At 44.8% G+C, this 22,154-nt stretch overlaps 1 protein-coding gene across 7 annotated transcripts in view; it reads left to right on the top strand.

Moving 5' to 3' along the window:
- The window catches only part of PDE1C (phosphodiesterase 1C), a 2,232,090-nt gene that overhangs the window by 1,586,215 nt on the left and 623,721 nt on the right, over positions 1–22,154 (top strand). For all 7 annotated transcript variants that reach the window (XM_069613219.1, XM_069613222.1, XM_069613221.1 and 4 more), the window contains 2 exons: positions 16,339–16,521; positions 20,818–20,884. In XM_069613219.1, coding sequence (XP_069469320.1) covers positions 16,339–16,521; positions 20,818–20,884 — 250 coding nt within the window. The remainder of the gene's footprint in view (positions 1–16,338; positions 16,522–20,817; positions 20,885–22,154) is intronic.

The raw sequence follows: 22,154 nt of genomic DNA, 5'->3' as shown, positions 1-22,154 counted from the left end.
AGCTCACTCACTCCTCCAATATCACACCCCCTTCTCTTCTGACCTCTACGCCACTCTACCATTCTGCCTCTGGATTCCAGGTTTTACAATCTGCTTTATCCAGATTTGAAATGGTAGCTCCTTCTCAATACTCTGGCAGCTTGTCTCAGAAGGATAGCTCAGGGGCAACGTGCAAGATGACACGGAGCAACACATGTATGATCCCTGGGTCTGTGCTTAGAAACCTCTGGGTATTAAACATGCTATAAATAACCAATCATATCATATCATTATCTCCTCACCTGCACAGTCCTTGCCTCCTCCTCCAGGTCTTACAGTCTGCTCCTCCTCTGCACTGTCCTTGCCTCCTCCTCCTCCTCTGCACGGTCATTGCCTCCTCCTCCTCCTCCAGGTCTTACAGTCTGCTCCTCCTCTGCACAGTCCTTGCCTCCTTCTCCAGGTCTTACAGTCTGCTCCTCCTCTGCACAGTCCTTGCCTCCTCCTCCAGGTATTACAGTCTGCTCCTCCTCTGCACTGTCCTTGCCTCCTCCTGCTCCTCTGCACGGCCCTTGCCTCCTCCTCCTCCTCCTCCAGGTCTTACAGTCTGCTCCTCCTCTGCACGGTCCCTGCCTCCTCCTCCTCCAGGTCTAGTCTGCTCCTCCTCTGCACTGTCCTTGCCTCCTCCTCCTCCAGGTCTTACAGTCTGCTCCTCCTCTGCACAGTCCTTGCCTCCTTCTCCAGGTCTTACAGTCTGCTCCTCCTCTGCACAGTCCATGCCTCCTCCTCCAGGTATTACAGTCTGCTCCTCCTCTGCACTGTCCTTGCCTCCTCCTGCTCCTCTGCACGGTCCTTGCCTCCTCCTCCTCCTCCAGGTCTTACAGTCTGCTCCTCCTCTGCACGGTCCCTGCCTCCTCCTCCTCCAGGTCTAGTCTGCTCCTCCTCTGCACTGTCCTTGCCTCATTTTCCACCAGTCTTACTCGTCTGCAATCGTGCTACTCCCCAGCTCTGCACTTATAAACTCCCCCTCACTGCTGTGCTGGGAGCTTGCCCTTCCATATAGCATGCACTAACTCGCTTCTCTCTGGCTGGAGATGTCTCAGGGGTTGTCCTTAAGCAGGCCAGCAGTTATCTTGAATCCATTTCCTGTAAATACTTGCTGGTGGCTGCACAGCTTCTGCTGCTCTCTCACACTGCCTCTTGCTGGAGGGTTACTCCGCTCTGTGATTCAGGTTTTCTAGTCCCTGTAGATGGTCAGTGGCAAAATGGAGAAATGTTTTCTCCCACATTTTGCATTATGCGGGTGTTTCTCCCGGGGGAGTGGCTGCCATCAATTCTCACCCCCTAGTGGTTGCAGATGTGAGGGAACCTTTATTTATCCTCTCTTTGGGTCACCCTTTGGTGTGGTGAAGAGTGGTTGCCATTTTATGGATGCCTGGCTGCTGTACCGCCCACGTATCCATGTGTCCCATTGTGAAGGTGCAGATCTCCCATGAGTGTCCTCTTCAGGTTGTGGAAAGGACATATGTGAGGGGCTCAGGTCAATCCCATAAACTTTCTGCCTCTGGGGCTTCCCTCTCTTGCAACAGGGGAACTATGGAAGTCATAATTCTTATTGGATTTTCTTAAAGGGTCTTGGTGCCTTGGCTTGGGATGTGGTTTTAAGTATTACAGCTGTCTATGTGGACCTGGGGGTGTCATTCCCAACTCCATGTGAAGATGACTGTGAGATCTATCCTCACAGGGTTTCGGCCAATACCTGTGGGCAAATCCTTGATTTAACCTTTCAACCCTCTGCAAAATAATATGTAGTGTTCCCTCTCCAAACAACACGTCTCCGCAACTAGCTGCTTAAATCTTGTAGCATAGGCCAGTACATCTGAGGCACTTTTGAAGACCATATAATGGCTCCACTGCAGATATTTCCTGATGTGGATAACTATATGTTGAAAGGCAGTCACAAAGCCAATATAAGTATCAATAATTGGATTATCTGCCTTAATAAATGGCAGAGGTTAGGTGAGACCCATCACATTTTCTTTAAAAGAAATAGACACTTATTTGGTCCCTGCCAGATAATGGAGGCTTGAAAGTATGCTCCAGCAAATAGGAATCAGAGTACTCCCTTGCCTGTTTGCATCCTCACTTAACTTGAACCTGAGAACATGATCCCCTAAACTCTTAATGCATATCGCATGATGTGCCTCCAAGGCACCCTTTTTGCTGTACTTCCTCTCATTTGAGGGACTGATCCCATGTGGACAAAATGTCTCACTAAAGAGAACAGATCATGCATTTGATCCATAATAGTGAGTGCCACAAAGTCCCAGGATTAAGGAGTCATGCCACGCCTCTATGCATCTCGGCGTGAAGAAATGAGGGACCCTTCCTGATATTACTGTGCTATCTGTGGGCTAGACACAGTGGTACATGGAGTGAAAGGAAGGCAAGGATCACTCCTGCAGGCAAATGCACCATGCAGAGGAAACCTAAGCAAACATCTGTCTGATCGGACTCTGAGGAGCTTTGCACTAACACCAAGCATAATCCGCAGCAGCGCAACAATGGCGGTGAATAATGGAGAGTTCTGAGACATTTTCCTTCCTTCATACTGCAGGTTATTAGGTGTTGTTTGCCACACCTATAAGCCGACACTGTTGCATTAGAGTACAGATAGGGAGAAATGGCATATTAGGTGTTATTTGCCCAAATGGCTGTGGTAATCCCCATAGCCATTCCCAGCCAGTTCCTGCCACTCTTCGCCGAAAACTCCTCCTTATGGGAACTCATTGTGCTCCCTTTAATCAAGCTTTGCTGTCATATTTCCTCATGGGAACTCATTGAGCTCCCTTTAATCAAGCTTTGCTGTCAAATTGGGCACTCATAGTGCTTGCCAGTGTTTTAAATCAGTCATCTGAGATTTAATGGCTTATTTGGAGTTGAAAACTCGCTACTGGAGAAATAAAAATGTCAACCAGGCCTGCCTTCAGCCACTCGATTTATAAACATTTTGCGTGTCCTTCAGTGAAGTCCTGTTAAAAACAAGCTTTGGCAAAGCCAACTGTTTTTGCTTGTGACTAAGTATTAGGCATTTGCGAGGCAGTGCTATTAGATGCCCAGGTACTCTCAGGATTTTACACCGGTTACCATTAATGGGCAGTTAATATCTCTACGTCAGTACCTGGCAGGTGCCTTTGCCCTGCCTACAGAAAATCCCAAACTGTTGGCATGCTTGTTTTCGATTTCTTTGTACCCACCTGACAAGAAGGAAGCAAGCATCAGCGTTGATGACTTGGGAATCGTTCCAGCCATCAGTCACGCGGGGAAGCAATTTCATAAAGGATGGAAGATGTGTTATAAAGGTTCACAAATCTACATTCCATCAACATCCAGATCTGATCCACCCCTGAAGACGCCAGCCTTCATCATGGACCATAATGCCTGGCAGCGCACCGCAAACGCCTGCGCAAGACCCCATCTACCAATGCCTGACACACCGAGAAAGCTGAACATCTTTTTTCTGGATCATCCTCCCGCCCCCGACGCTGTGCGCCATGATAATGGTCGTGACGCATTACCAAAATCGACCACCTAAGTTTGAAAAGCTTGCAGCCAGGTGGTACTCATCTAGCAGCAGAACAGTCTGTAATTCTATAACTGAAGGGTATAAGCCTAGTGTTGTTTTTGGCCAGGCCGTTAATTATCCACGAGTATTATTTTCTTAGGAACAATTATAAAGGGCAAGAACTTAACAGCTGTGCAGTTGACAAAAAGTACTGACCAACGATACACGTCCCAGATAACATTTAGTGTTATGCTTGTTGATGTGGGACATCCTCTGCAGAAAAAACAACATATTATTACTTGGAAGTAGTGCCTTAACAGGATCCACTGACCCCAGTTCATATCCCCCATCGGGCACATTTGTAGATTGTGCGACGTATTTGATGTAGGTCACTGCTTGTAAGCCATGTCCTTTAAACAGATCAAATCTTTAAGTATTTGTACTAACAATCCTCATTCTTTAGAGGCTTTTTTGACTAAGCCGCTGTAATCCTTTACAAAGAAATAATGAAAATACATATGAAGCAATCCTAAAATGAAAAACAAACATTTTTAAAGGGATGCTCACTTCTCGATGTGCACACTTTTAACTCTTCGTGCACCCACCCTGATGCTCACACATTGGGCCAGGTTCTCATAAACCACCACAAATAATACATGAGCAGAGTCTGTGCATTCTTTTATTTACGCAGTTTTAGAAACGGGCAGGTCACCTCATTCTCAAACACTATCTGCACATTTCAGGTCGGTTGGGAAGTAGTGCAAACTATGCTCCTGACATCTCCATTTACACTTTCATAATCTTACCTTTACCTCCACAACCCTCGTTCTCGTCACAGTCCCCCACTATCCCATCTCACTCTTCCTTGTCACAATACCCCACTACCACATCACTTTTCCTCATCACAGTCTGCCACTACACCACGTGAATATTCCTTACAGTCCCCCTCTACCACTATCTTACTCTTCCTCACCACAGTCCCCCACTGCACCACATTACTACTCCTTGTCATAGCGTGCCACAACCGTTACGTCACTCTTCCTCAACATAGTACCCGGCTACCTTCAACTCCCTCTTCCTCTTCACAGCTCCCACTAACACTTCATCACTCTACATCACTCTTCCTCGTCACAGTATCTCACTATCACATGTCATCGTCCTCATCACAGTCCCTCACTACCACCAACTCACTCTTCCTTGTTCTAGTACCCGACTACCAACATACTCTTCCTCATCACAGTCCCCCACTACACCATGTCACTCTTCCTCATCACAGTACCCCACTACCAACAACTCAGTCTTCCTCAACACAGTCCCTCACTACCACCACATTACTCTTCTCATCAAAGTACCCCACTACACCATATCACACTTTCTTGCAGCAGTACCCTACTACCACCACATCACTCTTCCTTGTCACACTCCCCCACTAAACCACCTCACTCTTGCTTGACACAGTACGGCAGTGCCACAATGTTGTTTTTCTCGTCACAGTACCACAAACTCAATATTCCTCTTTGCGGTCCCCCCCACCACCACCAATTCACTGTTGCTTGTCACAGTCCCCAACTATGCAATCACAGTCCCCCTCATCAAAGCCCCCCACTAGTCCCACCTCACTCTTCCTTGTCACAGTCCCACACTACCCCGACAGATAAATGACTGGTTCCCAGAACTCACCTGGGTGCTTGGAGCACATTTCACAGTGACAGGCCCTTAGAGGATATAAATGCAAGTATAACAGAAATGGTTCAAACCTCAGCTGCCACTATGAATAACAATGCATAACAGGGTCAGGAATGAATCTGTTATGCCTTGCACCTGTTCAATACAGACGCAGGGCGCAGTGTTTCTTTGCTTCTTCGTCCAGCATATTCAGTTGCTCGTTGTATGTTGCACACATGAGCATCTGGCTCATTGTCTCAACTAAAGGACATGACAGTGGCAATATTTTCTAATCCTCGCCGTCTTTAAACCCAAAAAGCTGGTCTCTCTTTCAAACTGTTTTGATGATCCTGAATCTCTTCTAACTTTTCTCCTCACTGTTTCCTCCTCCTTGATTCTTGGAGACTATAATCTACACCTCTCGTCTATCCATTGCACGTCTCACCTTCTCTCTCTCTTCCTGACTCCTACCATCTAAATCAATGAACCTCTCCATCTTCCCATATCTCTGGATCCTCCCTTGAATGTCTTTTCTCCTATCACCCTCCAACAAACTGTGTCCATCCATCCTACCTATCTTTCCAATCACTTTCTTCTATGCATCTATCCCATGCTTTCCTCTCGTTCATTCCCTCCTCCTGTCTCTTCTATGTTTTCCCATCATGATTTCTGACCTTTCGATCTCCCATCTTTCCTTACAGACCTTCATTCTTCTCTTACCTCTCTTAACAATTTCTCCCTGCTTTCCTCTGATCATGCAGCCTCCTCTCCACTTTCTACCCCACTATCTATACTGGATTCTTTTCTCCTTCCTGCAAACACCCTCTGCCCTGCCTTACCACTTCCTTGGTGTCCATGCAAGCAACCCTTGCAGGGCCGAACACCGCTCGAAAAACATCCCAATTCCTGCTTGACTTTACCCCTCTCCTGTCTCTACACTCTTCCTATGATCACTCACTATTGGCTGCTAAGAAGGGCTTTTTTTGCGATCATGTTAATTCTTTCAAACACCACCCTCATCGTCTCGCCCAAATTCTTATTATTATTCTCTCTCTAATCCTCTGCAGCCCTCTCTATCATCCTCACTATGCTCCTGTGACTTTGTTGATCTCCTCACCTCTAAGGTCCTACCCCTGCACACTTCCTTTCCTGCTGCTCCGTCCCCGTCTGGTATCATATTCCATCTTCCTCCCTACTAACAGACTTAGACACTGCTGGTCTCCCTGCTCGTGTTCACCCCACTGCCTCTCTCCTTGACCTTCTCCATTCCTCCCTCTCCATCGCATTCCCTATTCCACCTGCCTTTTGAATATCTCTCTTACTAACGCTTCTCATCCCTAGCTCTTTAAACATGCAATAAATATAGCTATTCTTTAAAAACACATACGCGAGACTACGGTGATTGGAAACTTCCAACCTATTTCTCCTACCCCTTTCTCTCTAAGCTCTTTGAGTATGCTGCCTATTGTCAGGTTTGTTCTTACCTAAAATGCCACTGGCTCCTCAATATGGTTATCCCTCGCGAGAGTGCTCTTGTTATGTTGCTAACTTTCTTCTCTCTGCCCGTCATACTAAGCAATCATTCTTTACTTGTACATCTGGATTTGTCTGCTGCTTTTGACACTGTTAACCAACTCTCTCCTCTTATCCTCACTCGCATCGCCTGGTCTTTCCGGTGCGATCCTCAAGCGGTTTCAACCCTACCTCTTAGACTGCTCCTACTCGGTCTCTTGGTGTGGTTCTTTTTCTACTCTCCATGCCCTACTCCACAGAGTCCCTTGAGGCTCTGCACTTGGTCCCTTATTTTTCTCTTTTTACACCATTCCCTTTTCTGAGCTTATATTCTCCTCTAACCTGTCATGTCATTTCTAAGGTGATGACAGACACATCTGTTTTTCTTTGTTCTTCCTTTTCTGATTCCCACCACACCACTGTCTCTATTTGCCTGTCAGCCAGCCAATCTCAGAGGGCCTCCCATTTTCTCCTTTTCAAGTCTGCCCCAGGTGAGCTACTCTTATTTTCTGCTACTACTCAACAACTCCCTCTCCCTCCACTCTTCTTTATTTCCCTCCTCCTTCCTATCATTCTCGTCCTCAGCCAAAAAAGTAGATGTTATCTTTGAGCCTTCTTTATTTGTTTCTTCTCGCATCTCCAACATTGTTCAATAGCCCTCACGCTCTCCCGTTTCTATCTTTCTATGCTACCAAACTTCTAATTTCTTCTCTCATTTTCTCTTGCATCAACACTGCTGCTTGCCTTGCTGATTGGTCTTTCCTATTTTTTATCTCACCCTTCTGCATCCCACGTTTAATTCTGCTATTCATCTCCTTTTATTGTCTCTCACCAGGTTCTTCTGTCACCCAATGTTTTCTCTCTATTTCTTTTCTCCCCTTTGATTCTCGCCTCCTGTTCCCCATGAATACTATTCTCTTTAAGTGGGCTCTCATCTCTGCCCACTCCTCCTCAACCACTTTGCTCGCACTCTCAACTCTCGCTTGCCATACCCCTTACTCCCTGTGACTCCTCCCGTTTCCACTCTTTCTCACTTCTCGCACCTAAACACTGGAACTCTCTTCCAGCATCTGTACCCTCTGTTCCTTCTCACCATCTTTTCTGTACTCATCTGAAATCCAATCTTCTCTCTATGCTTTCAAACTGACTTCTTAACTTTCGATTAACTTAATTTCCATTTTTCACAAAAATGCGGTACCATCTTTTTTTAATATGGTCAGTGCGTTGGTGAAAGTGCTTTATAAACCCAAATCCCTGCAAGGATTATGAATGACTTTGTTTCTCAGACGCAGGCTGGTGATTGGAGAGATTGACTGAGAGGGGAGATCTTGCGCTTCAGAAGTCCCTCATATCTTTCTTGACTACTCCGGGCTGCCTTCAATTATCGGCTACCACTTCTGCACAGCACCGTCAGTGCCAGGTGTCGGGGTGTCACCCACTTGATAAGCAGCAGGATGGCCATTTGTGGCAAGTCCTACTCAATCAGGAACATTTCTCTTGAGGTTTGCATTCAGGTCAGGGCATGAACTCATTTGTTGGACCCTAAGGTTTGAAGTTGAAGTGAAACTTCTGGGCTTAGTTAATGCTGTTATAACCCCCAGCCTTATGAATTTCTATGTGATGTTAGTTCAGAATTATCATTTTGTTATTAGCATTTCGCTCCAGGAGGGTACTGTGGTAGATGAGCACTGTATCCTACTGGCTGGCCATATTTCCCCACATTCTACCTGAACATTACTCCTTGTTAACTAATCCAGCTTTCTTCCCCTGCATTTTGGCATAGTAAGGAAATACTAAGATATGTATTTTCTTTTAAACAAAAACAATATACTGAGGAATACTTATTTTTCTCTGGTTGCTGGAAATGCTTCTTGCCAGAGTTTACCTTTCCACACATCAATGCAACACATTGATAACAATAACGTATTCATGTTAATGTTAAATGTATGCATTCCATCGTATGCCTCAGTAGAAGCGCATGGATTTCAATTGGTTTTAGTACATGTATTGCTAGTGTTAAACACACCAACTCAAGGGTGTAGCACAACACTGTCGAAAACTAAAAGAATCTAAGATGCACACTATACATGATATACTATAAAGATGGCAACACCAGATGAAAGGGGTGTGCCTGCCACTGAGTGCAGAACAGGCACACAACCAGTGTGTTTATAAAAGCAGGGGGCAGATCATGACAAACCTATGCAATCCCAGTTCAGAAGGCACCAGTGTCAGGAGAAGGCCCATCTCTCTGAGGACTTCATGGTGTTGGTGGTCATCGCCGGACGTACCAGGAGTGATTTCTTTTGAAGACTATCCATGCAACGTGCTGAAGGCAATACTAGACACACATATAACAGCCTGTGCACACTGCACAGAATGGGGGATATAATCGCAAGGTGAAACACGTTGCAGCATTCGAGCAGTAGTGCAAAGCACCAGCTGCATGTTAATCACAATGCCAACATCCTCCAAAAGCGCCTTATTATAGGTCAAACGCAGCAGCAGCAGCACAAGGTCGTGGATCAGTGATTCGAGGTCAGCTGTTGATATGAGGGAAGGCATCCCTGACAGTCCTGAGATACATGCAGCCACCCTTAACCACTATGTGGTCTTGTGCAGGCACATTAAGGATGCAGTAAAACGGGACACCCGGATTGGGTGCATGGGGAACAGGTTGGAGTCGCATGCAATTAATCAGCGGCAGCTCGCGCACTCCTAGGCAAACCCTCAGCCATGTTCAGAGCTCTCGTTCTTTATCTCCGTGTCACCTAGGTTCGGCTTTAGCCAGTTTGCCTGGATCCAAATGATGAATTCAGCCATGCAGGTTGTCAGGCATGTTCAGACCTCTCAGGGCTACCTTAAAAAGAGACATCAGCATGTGTGTTATCAGCCCACTGATGACATTGCAGACCATACATCTGGAGTATTGATATTGATATTTTATTTGTATCGCGCTCATACACACGTGTTTCAGAGCGCGACGAGGCAAGAGAGGGGAACAATGGAGAACAAAACAACAATGTTACTAGGCCCAGTGACATTCAAGTGGGCAAGTGCCAGGGAGAGGGAAGGGGGAAGTGCAAGGGGGGAGGCGGGAAGTGAAAAGTGCTGTGCACGGGAATGAAAAACAACGTATGGTAGTGCAGCCAGCAAGTGGCAAGTGCTAGGTTTAAGGTACAGACCGGGGGTGTCTGATAAGTGCAGGGAAAGGGGGGGGACTGTAGGGTGATACAGACCCAAAGTTCAAGGGTTACCAATAGGCAGTGCGGGTGTGTGGCAGGGTGGGAAGTACCTGGGCCTGAAATCATAGGGTAACCAGGTGCACAATGCCTAAGCAGAACAGATCAACAAGGGAGAGGAGGAGAGAACGCAAAAGCAAAGAGGAAGGTATTGAGGTGCTTCCGGAACCGGAGATGGTTCTCCTTAAGTTTCAGAATGGCAGGGAGGACTGGGTGGCCCATCACATACAATGAACAATCAGGGGACGAAGAACAAAACAAAGCATCCAAAGACCACTTGTTCCTCCACTCCCAGAAAAGTCCCAGAGATGAGAAATCAACCTACCAAGGTCAATGGTATCCAAGGGAGCAGAAAGGTCTGCATGTTCCCTTCTCCATTGGAGGGCAGATTGGAGGATGGTGACAAAACCCAAGATCAGTAATATCTTTTTAACCATTTCACTTCCACATCACAGATGGTCCAGTTCATACCAATGGTTAGTGGCAGAAACTCGCCAGATGATTCAGGGCTAAACATGACTATGGCAAGCTCGAGTTTTGTTTTGGCATCCAAGCTCTGAACTAACACTGCGTTTATGCCATTTCAGGTGCGTTTGATCTTATCGATATTGAACATATGAAATGACATGCAGCAATCCTCAGTCAAGGCAACTGTGTTTTTCACACCATCTGGATGAATGAGTCTGTGTGCTATCATGAGGAGTGTGTCAGGATAGCTCCTTGAGGTGTATATCCACATAGCAACATTACATTTCCTCATGTGGCAGACTGCCCTTTCATACCCTGTTGGGAGATATTAAGGAGCGTCCAGTCAGCTTCCTGTATCCTCTTGTATCTGTAGTATACGTTATGTCATATATACCAAAACTAAAGCTTGAGTTGATAGACCTACCACGTAGCTCCCCGACTCTCCTGTGTGGGTCTTTTGCAAAGAGGGACAACCTCATTGGTGGATGCCTGGTGAGCAAAGCTATGCTTCTCCAGGCAAGTGTCAAGACCATCATCATTAGAAGAAGAGGAAAACATGCGTCTACGGCTATCTCCCATCTGACAGATATCCCCTGGCTACACATTGCATGGAACATATAGGTGTGCATTAGGCTATAAACAAATACGTTCAAACTCATGGGCTGATAGGTTTGTGCCACTGTTGTAGCTCGTCTTCTGGAGCTAAGAAGGTAAACAGGTCCCATCCCTGTAGCTACCTACCTGCAAGTACCCAATGGAACAGGTGGGTCCCAGGAAGGCACACGAATGGAGCCCGAGTTGCACCTGATGAAAAGACCTCTGTCAACATAATAATATCTGGGCTAGTAGTGGCAGCCATCTTGGCTGTAGTAAAACGTCTCCACATCCTAATGTGGGGCCTGCCATGCACTGAGATTTCAGATTAGGTTGGATAAGGAGGCTCTGGTGGCCAGAGGAGGACCGTCACTCTCTAAAGCAACCCATAGAGATGGCCTAAGCCTCGCTTCCCTCCAGAGCCACATCTTTAAGGCTTCAGCAGTAGACTGGATATATTATATATGGGGGCCAAGTGAATGTGTCCCTGCGGCAGGAGGCTTCAGAAATGCAGAGGCCAGATTACACATCTTTCTTTTGATGCAACAAAGCATGGGAGAGGTTCACACCGTTTTCAGTTCATAGAGTAAGCATATAGTTTGCAAACACGCGTGCACTTCATTTAACCCATCCAGCTTAAGCCTGAAACAGGAGAAGGATTGGGTGGCTTGTGAGCTGTGCACGTAGGAAAAAGTTGTAGAAGGAAACCAGGAAGTAGAGTTGTATTGCTGCCATGACAGCACTGCCTGGCCCCAAAAGGACATTTGCTGTCTCCAAACCCTAAATGCTCTCTCTTCCAAACAATGTAATGTAATATATGGGGTGTGGGTGTTCGGGAATAGATCAGAAATTAAAGGGGATGGGGGCATGGGTGGTGAACCCCCGAAAAATAAAAAAATAAAAAATTCAATTAGGTTTTTCGTATTAATATCAGCAGAAAAAAACAGCGAGATTTCATTCCACGATGAAATGACATGGAACCATTGGGAGGAGGTGGCACCCATGGACTAATCATGATGACCTGGGGTTAAGCAGACAATGGGCCTCATTACGAGTTGGCCGGTCTGGATACAACGGTACCAGTAAGCTTACCAGTACCGTTGTATCCGGACTGGCAAACTCTGAGTTGTGCTCGCGGGTGCCATTCATTGACCTGGCGGAATGAAAGGCACCAGCGAGCCCAGCAAGACTGTAGCACTGGCACGGTAATGAACTATCGGGCTCAAATGGGAATGGGGAGCTACCAGCTCCGGCACCCGCGAAAGGGCAATTACCGGGCCCGGCGGGGCCCGAAGACCCCAGGAATTGCCCATTTGCGGGTGCCGGATTTTCTTGCCGGTTTGGAGGTAGCCTTGCCGGTTTTACCAGCAAGGCTACCTCCAACCTTGTAATGAGGCCCAATGATCTCAGAATCACGCACGTATAAGGCAGTATAACATGAAGCAGAAGGTAAACAGAGTGTGGGAGCCAGAAAGGAGATCTGGAGAGCTGGCCCAGGTGAAGACAATGCGAGAGAGAGTGAGGAGAAAGGGTTAGGGAGCAAGGCAGCTCAGACTTTGATTCTCGTTTGCAAGATCCTACTGGTGGCTATTACCCATGTCCTGGCATAGCCCATATAACTTTGAGGAGCAGCAAGTTGCCAAGAGCCTGGGCTGTAACGCATGTCTTGGCAAGTGCCAGGGAGCCAGGAAAGAACTGATTACAGGCCTTTAGGTAACCCTGGGTAACCCCTAAAGCGAGTGGAAGTCCGAGGTTTTGCCTTCTAGTTATGCAGAGTCGACATTTCAAGAGCCCATGAGGAGCACATGAGGCGACCTTAGGACCTTGGACAATCCGTGGAGCAACGAAGGTGTATTGGGGCATCATTCCAGTGACAGAGCCTACAGGGGACAATATCCCAGGAACTGTGATCTCTAGAATAGTGAATCTGACTAGGACTGCAATGCTAGGTACCCTTAGCATAAACCCTCACACTTGATTTGCCTATCCCTCCATCCTGACAACTTGAGTCAAAGATAACCCTCTTGAGTATAGTTTCACCTCAAGCACAGAAACCTTCGTACAATCCATTGTGTAATCTAAAAAAAGATGTTTAACCTGCTTTCTGATTTCTCTCGTGTTCTTTTGATCCTCATTATGCCACATTAGACTGACCACCTGCGAGCAACAGAGGCAACACACATTTGGTGCCAGATTCAACAAGCAAGGAGACACATGTGACAAGGCCAATAGCTTGGCCTTGTCAAAAGGGGGAGGGAGAAGTCAGCCAGAAAACAGCCATGCGCTAGCCTTTCCCCTAGAGGGACAACAGTTGCAGAGAACACCCACATTCCTGTAACTACCCCTTGTGCCAAAATGTATCTGTGTAGACCACATTCATCTCCTGCAATACCTCTATTACCGAATATTTGCCAGAGCATCCACCCTGGAGGGAACTCCTTAAAGCCCTCCAAGTTATGACCCTGCCCCGGCATATTCCAATCATGAAGAGGAGGCCCCAGTATGATATGATAGGTTATTTTGAAATGATAGGTTATTTATAATAAGCTTAATACCCAGAGGTTTTCTACGTGCGGACCCGGAGTTCGAACCTGTGGTGCTCCGTTGCGTCTTGCTTCTAAGGTGAGCACGTTGCCCCTGAGCTATCCTCCCGAGATCAACACTTCACACTTACAGAGTGGCAGTCCACTACGCGGGAGTGCCACGAGGAGAGAAAGACTGCACCACCTCCTCATCCCTATGCTGCAGACAGAGTCCAACAAGAGAGAGGCAGATGGCAAAGCCGTGGTCAGATTCGGCAGACCACAGCACTACACAACATTGTCAGAAGCAACCACTGAACACACATCAAGTGTCAAACCCACTAAACCACTAGGGACTGATACATGGGAACCCACTCTGCATAGAATATATCAGTGAGCTACCTGAACAGGATGCTAAGTCACCTGGACCTCCAGTGTTTATATTTTGCAGGAAGCATGCATGGGGAAAGTGGGCAGGGCATATCCCCTTTTTGAATATTTCCTCAGATGCACACAAATCCCTGGAGGGGAAGATTGAACAGGATTGGCTTCGGAAAGCTGGCCAATCAGTACATACAGAGGGAGATTTAAGCAGGAGACAGGAAACAGGAAGTGTGGGTTATTCAGGTGAGATCAGCAATGGAGGTGGAGGTGGACCAATAGAGCAGCAAGAGGAAAGAGGGAATGGTAGATTGTGGAGAGGATTTGTGCAGCCAGTGAGGTATTGGTTTAGAGTGAAAGTGGGTCCCCAGTATGTGTGTGTGTTTGGTTGGTGAGTAACTAGAAGCTAGTATAAGGAATACATGTGAATTAAATAGTACTGCGTGAATGAAGGGTGTTTGTGTAGTACTTTGAGGAGGAGAGTAGTAGTGGTGGAAGGAGGAGTGTAGTACTGATGGAAGGAGGAGAGTAATAGAGGTGGAAGGAGGAGAGTGTATAAGTAAAGGAGGGTAAAAGTGGGGGTGGAGGAGAATAGAAAGGAGGTCAGGGGATAGGAGGAGTAGACTGGGAAGAGAGGTAACATCAAAGGCTTGAGGAGATAGCTACGAGGAATGAAACATTGAAAGGATAGTAGAGTTGTCAGAGGAGTAAGGGAAGGGGACTAGTAGTCACAGTTAAAAGGGAAGATATGAGAGGTAACACATCTGAAGCCAGCAGAATAAGTGCAAAGCACAATATCAAACACCATTAGAATACTAACAACTGTATAGTGTAGGGAGAGCTAGTAAGTGCCCGAGGGAGTTTTGGAAGGCAGTGAATTAGGGAGACATCTTTAACGCAAGTCAAGCCCTTAGACATTAATGGTTGCAATCCCGTAGGACTCTCTGGGGATACAGGTGCCTGAGTAAAGAAGGGAAACGAGAGAGAGGGAGAGGCATAGGACCACAAACGTTATTAACACCCTTGACCTGTCCTTGAGAGTCGTAGGTCCTAATTCATAGAAGTGTTTTATGATGGCAAAACCCCATTGGAAAATGCTCTATGAATAAGGACCTTAGTGTTTTCTGTGCCATTTGTGACACACAACATGGCTGTGTGCAGGGCCTTCACCCAGTACCAGAGCATAGCAGGGCAAATGAAGAAGGGGTGCCCTGCCAGGCCCTTTAGTGTCTTCTGCCTCAGTTGGTGGGGTCATCCAACTATTTGTTGTAGTCTCCCAACACAATCAAGCACAGGCCCTCGTGCTGCTTTGCGGGGTCTTCAAATAAGTGAGGAGTAAAAGCAGGCCTGCACCCAGGCAGTCTCCACATGACGGTGACGTACACAGCCTGGTTCTAAGCCGTGGCATAGCCTACAGACTTGCACTTAAAAGTCCCAATCACCTGTCCAGGTAGTGAAACTGACGAGGTTAGACTGGACTATCATGACTCCCTCCTCCTCATTTGTTATAGATTCAACCTTTCTGTTGCTCTCTTTTCTTTATTACTCTTCGTATTCTACCAACAGGTTAATGGACCCTAGACAATAGTAAAGGTCTGGCCCAATATATGTTATGTTAAACTTTAGAATTCCAAGTATCATATTACCTAAGACAATCCCCTTCATGCAAGCTCTTTCAAATACGAAGATGCTCTATTTAACATGCCCTTTATTAATCGTCACTCACACAAATTCTAAACCCTTCGTACAGGCATTAAACCCATTCCCTACCAGTTTAGTACTATGCCATTTTGGAATATTTCATCAAATATCTCGCTACAGTGAATAAAGGTTGAAAGCCTCAAGTGGATTTCCTATGCTGCACCTATCTGACCAACAGCTGCAGTTAAGCTCTATTTAAATTTTATTTCCAATTCAGTGTAACATAGGTCCCAGGAAGACATTGTGAAGCTAATCAAATCATTGTGATGGCTTTTAATTCTAAGAATAAGCATCAGATTGCACAGAGATCAGTTAATCGCCTGCAGATAAGACACATACTTAACACAGATAAAGTGTATGCTGTTTTTGAATTTTTCTCACAACACAGATCCAAATGCTTTCAATTTTGGTTAACTCTGATTTTTATGCTAGAACTTGGAGGTTTATTGAGTGATGACAAAAAAAGTGTTCATACAGCGCAACTGTAGGAAAACACACTGCTGTGCCTATTTGGACTCTTGATTATGACACATTTTTGTGATAGTGACTTTTGTGAAATCTAAATGTGAGTTTCCATCTTACTATAGACTCTGGTGCCAGGAACAACTGTGTAAATGTTGTTGTGATGTGTCTGGTGTTCTCTGTTGCACCTTATTATGCAATAACGAGTAGACACAGGTGTTCTTATGTCCCTATCTTTTTTGTTTTCCAGACGTTTACTGGACACCGAAGATGAACTCAGCGACATCCAATCCGATTCCGTGCCCTCGGAGGTGCGGGATTGGCTGGCCTCCACCTTTACGCGGCAGATGGGGATGATGCTGAGAAGGACCGAGGAGAAGCCGCGTTTCAGGAGCATAGTCCACGCGGTGCAGGCTGGGATATTTGTGGAGAGGTAAAGTCAAATTCAGTTCCTCTGCTGCTGTCCCCGACACACCATCACAGATTGTACATTAAATTTAAATATTACATGGATGCTGTTTCTTGTTTCGGAATTCAATCTTTCATAAAGCTGAACTGGAGCTGAAAAAGACCTAAATAATTCAAGGCTAGCAAAGACTGGAGCTACACAGCAATTCACTATATTTTGGCTGCAACCTTTGCATACTGCCTTGCGCAGAGTCTGGCTTTGGCTTGCACTTTGAGCATAATGATTTGCTGTGATTTTCCTGGGGGCAGAAACACATCCACTTCACCAGTGAAGGCATCTTTTAACCCTAGGTCTTACCTTGAAGAGAACATCTGAATCCTTCTGTGCTCGAGGAAGACAACCACAAGCAGACTTGTTTGCTTGAGGACGCAATACGCTTAGTAAACACCAACCCCCCACTGCATCGTGCACTGCGCCCTCAATCAAGGGTTTCGAGAGAGTCAGATTTCCCTTGGGGTATCAGATGTGTCTTGCAGAATAGGACTCATTAGCACCTTCTTCGAGGGGAAAGCTCTAGGTATTTTGTTTTTTGAGGCCGTTCTCGTTTTCGCAACATTGCCACACTACTCTGAGATAAACAGTAATTATCAAAAGGTGTAGGGACCACTGGGGAATGGGCCCCCTTGTGTTATTCGGGTGCTTCTCTGGTTTGCCATGTCACACCTATTCATATAACTAAATATTCTGATTCTTAGAATTGCCATGGGACAGAGTGACCTCTCTATGGTTTTAGTTTTTCAGCGTACATTGCAGCATTGCGGCTTGAGTCAATGTTATATGCAGCACAGCATTAGTTCATTTCACTCATTCTCTAAGCTTTACAGACTATTTCATTGTTTTTGCAAGCACTACAAACTCGAAATGCTTGTTGAAGAATGTTCCCTGCGAGGATTGCTTATTTGCTGCACATGTTATGATGCAGGGGTCTGCAACCTTTGGCTCGCCTGATGTTTTGGACTAAAAGTCTCATCAGCCGTGCCCAGCATTGCCAATGGGGATGGATCATGGGGGTTGTGCACTAACACATCTGTTGTGCTGCATGCTGCACACCTCAGATATAATGTGTTTGCTGGCGGTGGTGGAATCTCCTTTAATATACCAGAGTGTTTTTGTTATTGCTAAAAGTTTCCCTTACTGGTCTACAAAGACGCATGGTCACCCTCACCAAGATGGCTCCCGGGATCAAGCATTCAATTGCATGCTCGTGCAATCCAGATGCCCCCACCCCAAAACTTAGCAAGCAGGGGACACTCATGATAGGATTCAGCCGGAGCCTCCATCTTAAAATATGTCCTGCATTTATTGATTTGCTAAAACACATATTCATGAATTTCATATGAATAACCCCAGAGCAGCGCGTGTAGTGATATGTTTTCCTATCAGACCGCTGTGGCATAATTTCCAAAGGAAAAACTGCACAAGTTTATGAGCTATTTTTTGTTTTTAAAAAGACATTTTAAAATGTTGCTCTTTCTAATAATTTTAGGAAAATAAGATATTTAGTGAAATTTTCTATTGAGGGTGATGTAATTTGAGTAGGATTTCTATTTGCATGCATTCTGAACTGTACGATATGCACTCATATGTGTGTACGGTTTGATTTAAGCATATCACAATAAAAAAAAGAAATATGTCGCAACATATGATATTATAAAACTTTCGCTAAGCAGATGAAACTTTTGGAATCAAATATGGATCTGTAGTTGACTTGTACAACACACACATAACACCAGCCAGAGCAAAAGCAAGCACAGGGGAACTGATATCCTTTTAGGGCAAATCAATGAGAGGGTAACGTCAGCGGGCAGGTAACAAATAGGCAGATGCTTACATCGAAATAAACAACATTCTGCCTCGTGGCTGAGATTCCATTTGTTGATGGCATCTGCTGTAGACCTAGTGTACAAACACGAAAATCAGAAACATGTGTGGAGCGTACAGATCATTGTACCTTCATGAAAGACACACTGTGATTCTGCTTGTCCGTTCAAAGACGTGTACGAAAAGGCAATTCTGATAGGATCGGGGACAATCAGAGATCAGTACAACAAAGGAAGGGGATCCTAACAGTACAAAACGAAGATCCACTTAATATTGTACTTATAAGTCTGGATCGGTTTCTGATGCATAAGTCAACTCTTATGTTTCACAGGAATGTTAGCGACGGTTATGCTACTACACATTAAGCATTATAATTTAATCACATGTTTATTCAATGATTTATTGAACTTCTACTTATAAACACAAACACATAAAGTCACATCGCAGACGGATGAGTTATCTTATTAACAATCTAACAAGAGTATAGTAAATAAATATCAATCGCCGAGTTTTGATGAGACACAAGACAAAAAGTGACCAACAGATAGAACCTAACTATCAATTGTAAATATCAAAGAAAAGTGCTTTAAAAAGCGACTCAATGTAAGTGCGAGATTTTCCAAGGTCACAATCGAAGATGCCTGGGACAAATGAAAGGGAGTCAAGGAAGTGCAGGTGCCCACTTTTAAATTGAGTGCCTTATGATAAATTAGAATCTTTACAGGGTTTCTCTCAATGTCAATTCATATACACAGGTGCATGCCCCTTGTGGTAGCTGTTCACATCGAGGAATGCGGCAGACCTTAGTGATGCATGCCAATTCAAGGAATAGAACTATTGTATCTTCTGATGCAGTAGAGATCACCAGCATTACTTACTTGCCTGGGACTGTTAGGGGGGGCCTTGGAAATTAAAGGCCCCTTGCACAAATGCCCTCTGAGAAACACTCAATGGGCATGCCACTCACTCGGTCCGATTATATATGCACTATGGATAAAGAGGAATTAGTCAATTTCATGGGATCTTTAAAATGTTTCTGTTCAGTGGCAGGCAATTTTCTCAAGAAGGCTATAACACAAGGATTAGAGCGGGCACAGAAGCTATGCTGACCATGTACCTCAATTGGAGGCTCACTTCAATCTGGTGGTTACAAAAGGGGACATCTGGAATCTGCAGAGCCTAGCACATGGCAGGACATAAGCCATTAAAAATACACATGACCTGATTACAATTCTGGCATTATTTGCCCCCAGAATTACCACCACACGGTAGTACCTTTACTTCATGCAGGAAGCATGCAGTCATTTTAAGGGTCTACACGATTCCCAGTCATGCAGACCCTTAAGTTATTCCCGATTTTAGAGTCCACAAGGGCTCCACATGGATTTTCTTTTACCACACATGAAAATGAACACATGAACACATGAGGTAACGCAAGCATAAAGCTAGAGCTAGGGTAATAAAACGTGTAGTTTGGTGGACTGGTAAAAAATCTGGTATTCTAAAATACCACACATTTTATCATTACCACCACACCTGTAATCAGATTCATAATCAGATTCATACGCTTGCATGGTTATTTTGTAGTTGTATTATTTTCCCTAGTGCCTACATATATTATAGATGTGGGAATTCAGAGGACTAACATCAGTGTAAGGTGTACAGGTTTGGTGCTATTTCAGTGGTTAATACGCCGGAACACTGCCAAATGGATTTACTGTTACCGGCACTTGTTCCGTTGATTACAAGTGGTGGTATGGTGGTGTTAGTCCCCATTTATGGAGTCCAGAGGAATCGAGGGGGATTTCAGCAGAATTACCGCCAGTGGTAACGCTGCCGAATTTTGGCATTAAGGCCGACAAAATTAATTACAGCATTTTGCTGGAGGTTTTTCCTCCAGCGCACCACCAAACCTTTAATACAGCGGTGCGATAACGCAGCGGTAACAGTTACCTCTGTTTTACTGCCATTTTTTACCACACCGCTGCACTTGTAATTAAGCCCATTGTGCAGCTACATATCACATAGGGCAGAAACAAAGCAAGTGACTTCACAAGATGCTTCCGTTCATCTGCCCAAAGTCTCTCATAGTCACGTCTTTGTCAATCAGCGCCATAATATTTTTCTAATCTACTTCCATGGTCCATATATACGTGGATGTATGTCGGTAGTGGAAACTTCATGAACAAATGTAAAGCAGGGGTCTACAACATTTGGCTCGCCATATCTTTTGGACTACAACTCCCATGGGAATTATAGTCCAAAACGTCTGCTGAGCCACAGGTTGCAGGCCCTTTAAAGTGACACTAAATTGAAAACTGCGGACAAGCGTGTTTTACTATGCAACTGTATCATGTTATATTTACTGTTCATTTCTCGATTACTTGAATTTGGTCTCAAATTCCTTACTTTATCTTGACCTAATTATTTCTTTGCTAGAATGTACAGAAGGACGTCAAACATGGTTGGACTGAGCTATCCCCCAGCTGTGATTGCTGTGCTGAAGGTAAACAAAAAACCTCTATTAACATTTGAGAGCAGAAAAGCTGGTATTCAAGATGTCTGTGTATTATATAATGCTTTTAACTAAAATCTGATTAACAAAAAAAGGTCAAATTCCTCCACTGTCTCATGGTGCTTCCTGTTCTGTGCTACAATGCCAGGCGCATGGGTGTAACTCCCCGAATGTAATAACAGAATGCATTGCCGACCTCCTGCCTATGGTTTATTCATGACCAGAAGGATAGAAACCACTATTTTGAAGGACTCCCCGGTGATAGGTAAACCTAGATGGATCATCCTATCATAAATCTACGTATTCAGCTGTCCATACCTCGCGAAAAAAACAAACAATTCTCCAGAAAAGTATAATTCTGACAGTTCTTCATAATCTTACTGGGATTAGCACATGTTTCGAAGATCCAAAACATCATAAAACATTTGAAGAGTGAAAAATGCAGTTTAATTCAGAGCCAGCTTCTAGAGGGAGTACAACGTACCTTGTATGTTTCTGAACCAATGGGCATCACTTATACAAAAGAACAAGGTCTACAAACATGTGCATCTTGCATAGCATAATATTGACACATTAAACAAATGGATTGAATATTCTTGCTGTGTACATAAGTTTGCTGTGCAAATATTGAACGTTGGCACTAGAAAGACAAGGATAACGTATGTTTGGCCAAAATGATTAATCTGTACCTGAATATCGAGACTGGCATAGGAAGCTCTGGAACTATTTTTATGCCTGCTGTCTTCTACAATATATAGCCAGAAAAGAAGCCCTATGGGTGAATGTACCCAGATCCTGGTACATTTGCAGATATTGCAAAAGCTGTCATATATCATATCCTAGACTTATAGCAAAAGTATTTACAGAAGCGAGTGAGATCACCACTCAGATATGCATTTGTTTTTAGTTTATTTAAAATAAAAGTTTAAATTCATAAATGACAGAAGCCTATACCAACTTTACATTCAACAACCTCAGAATTCTCAAATTACACAATCGATCCCAAAAGACCAGACGTTAAAATAAATTAAGATGTTACTGGTAATACTCAAAAGAGGTAAACAATGTACATAAGGGGTCCCTTTTAGATTAATATTTTAAATGGAGAAATCTACTTTAAACCCCAAAACGCTTGAAGAAACATAGGATGTAATTGTCATCCTTTTGCTGTCCAGACACCTTGCTCACAGGTTGATAGAAGACTAGGATACAGTGATGGAACAGAATGACATCACTGTAGGCAGATGAAAAGTCCAAAAAG

The sequence above is a fragment of the Ambystoma mexicanum genome, chromosome 5p (assembly GCF_040938575.1).
Source record: "Ambystoma mexicanum isolate Mex_15411 chromosome 5p, UKY_AmexF1_1, whole genome shotgun sequence".
Lineage (NCBI taxonomy): Eukaryota > Metazoa > Chordata > Amphibia > Caudata > Ambystomatidae > Ambystoma > Ambystoma mexicanum.
This window is presented reverse-complemented; position numbering and strand designations above follow the sequence as displayed.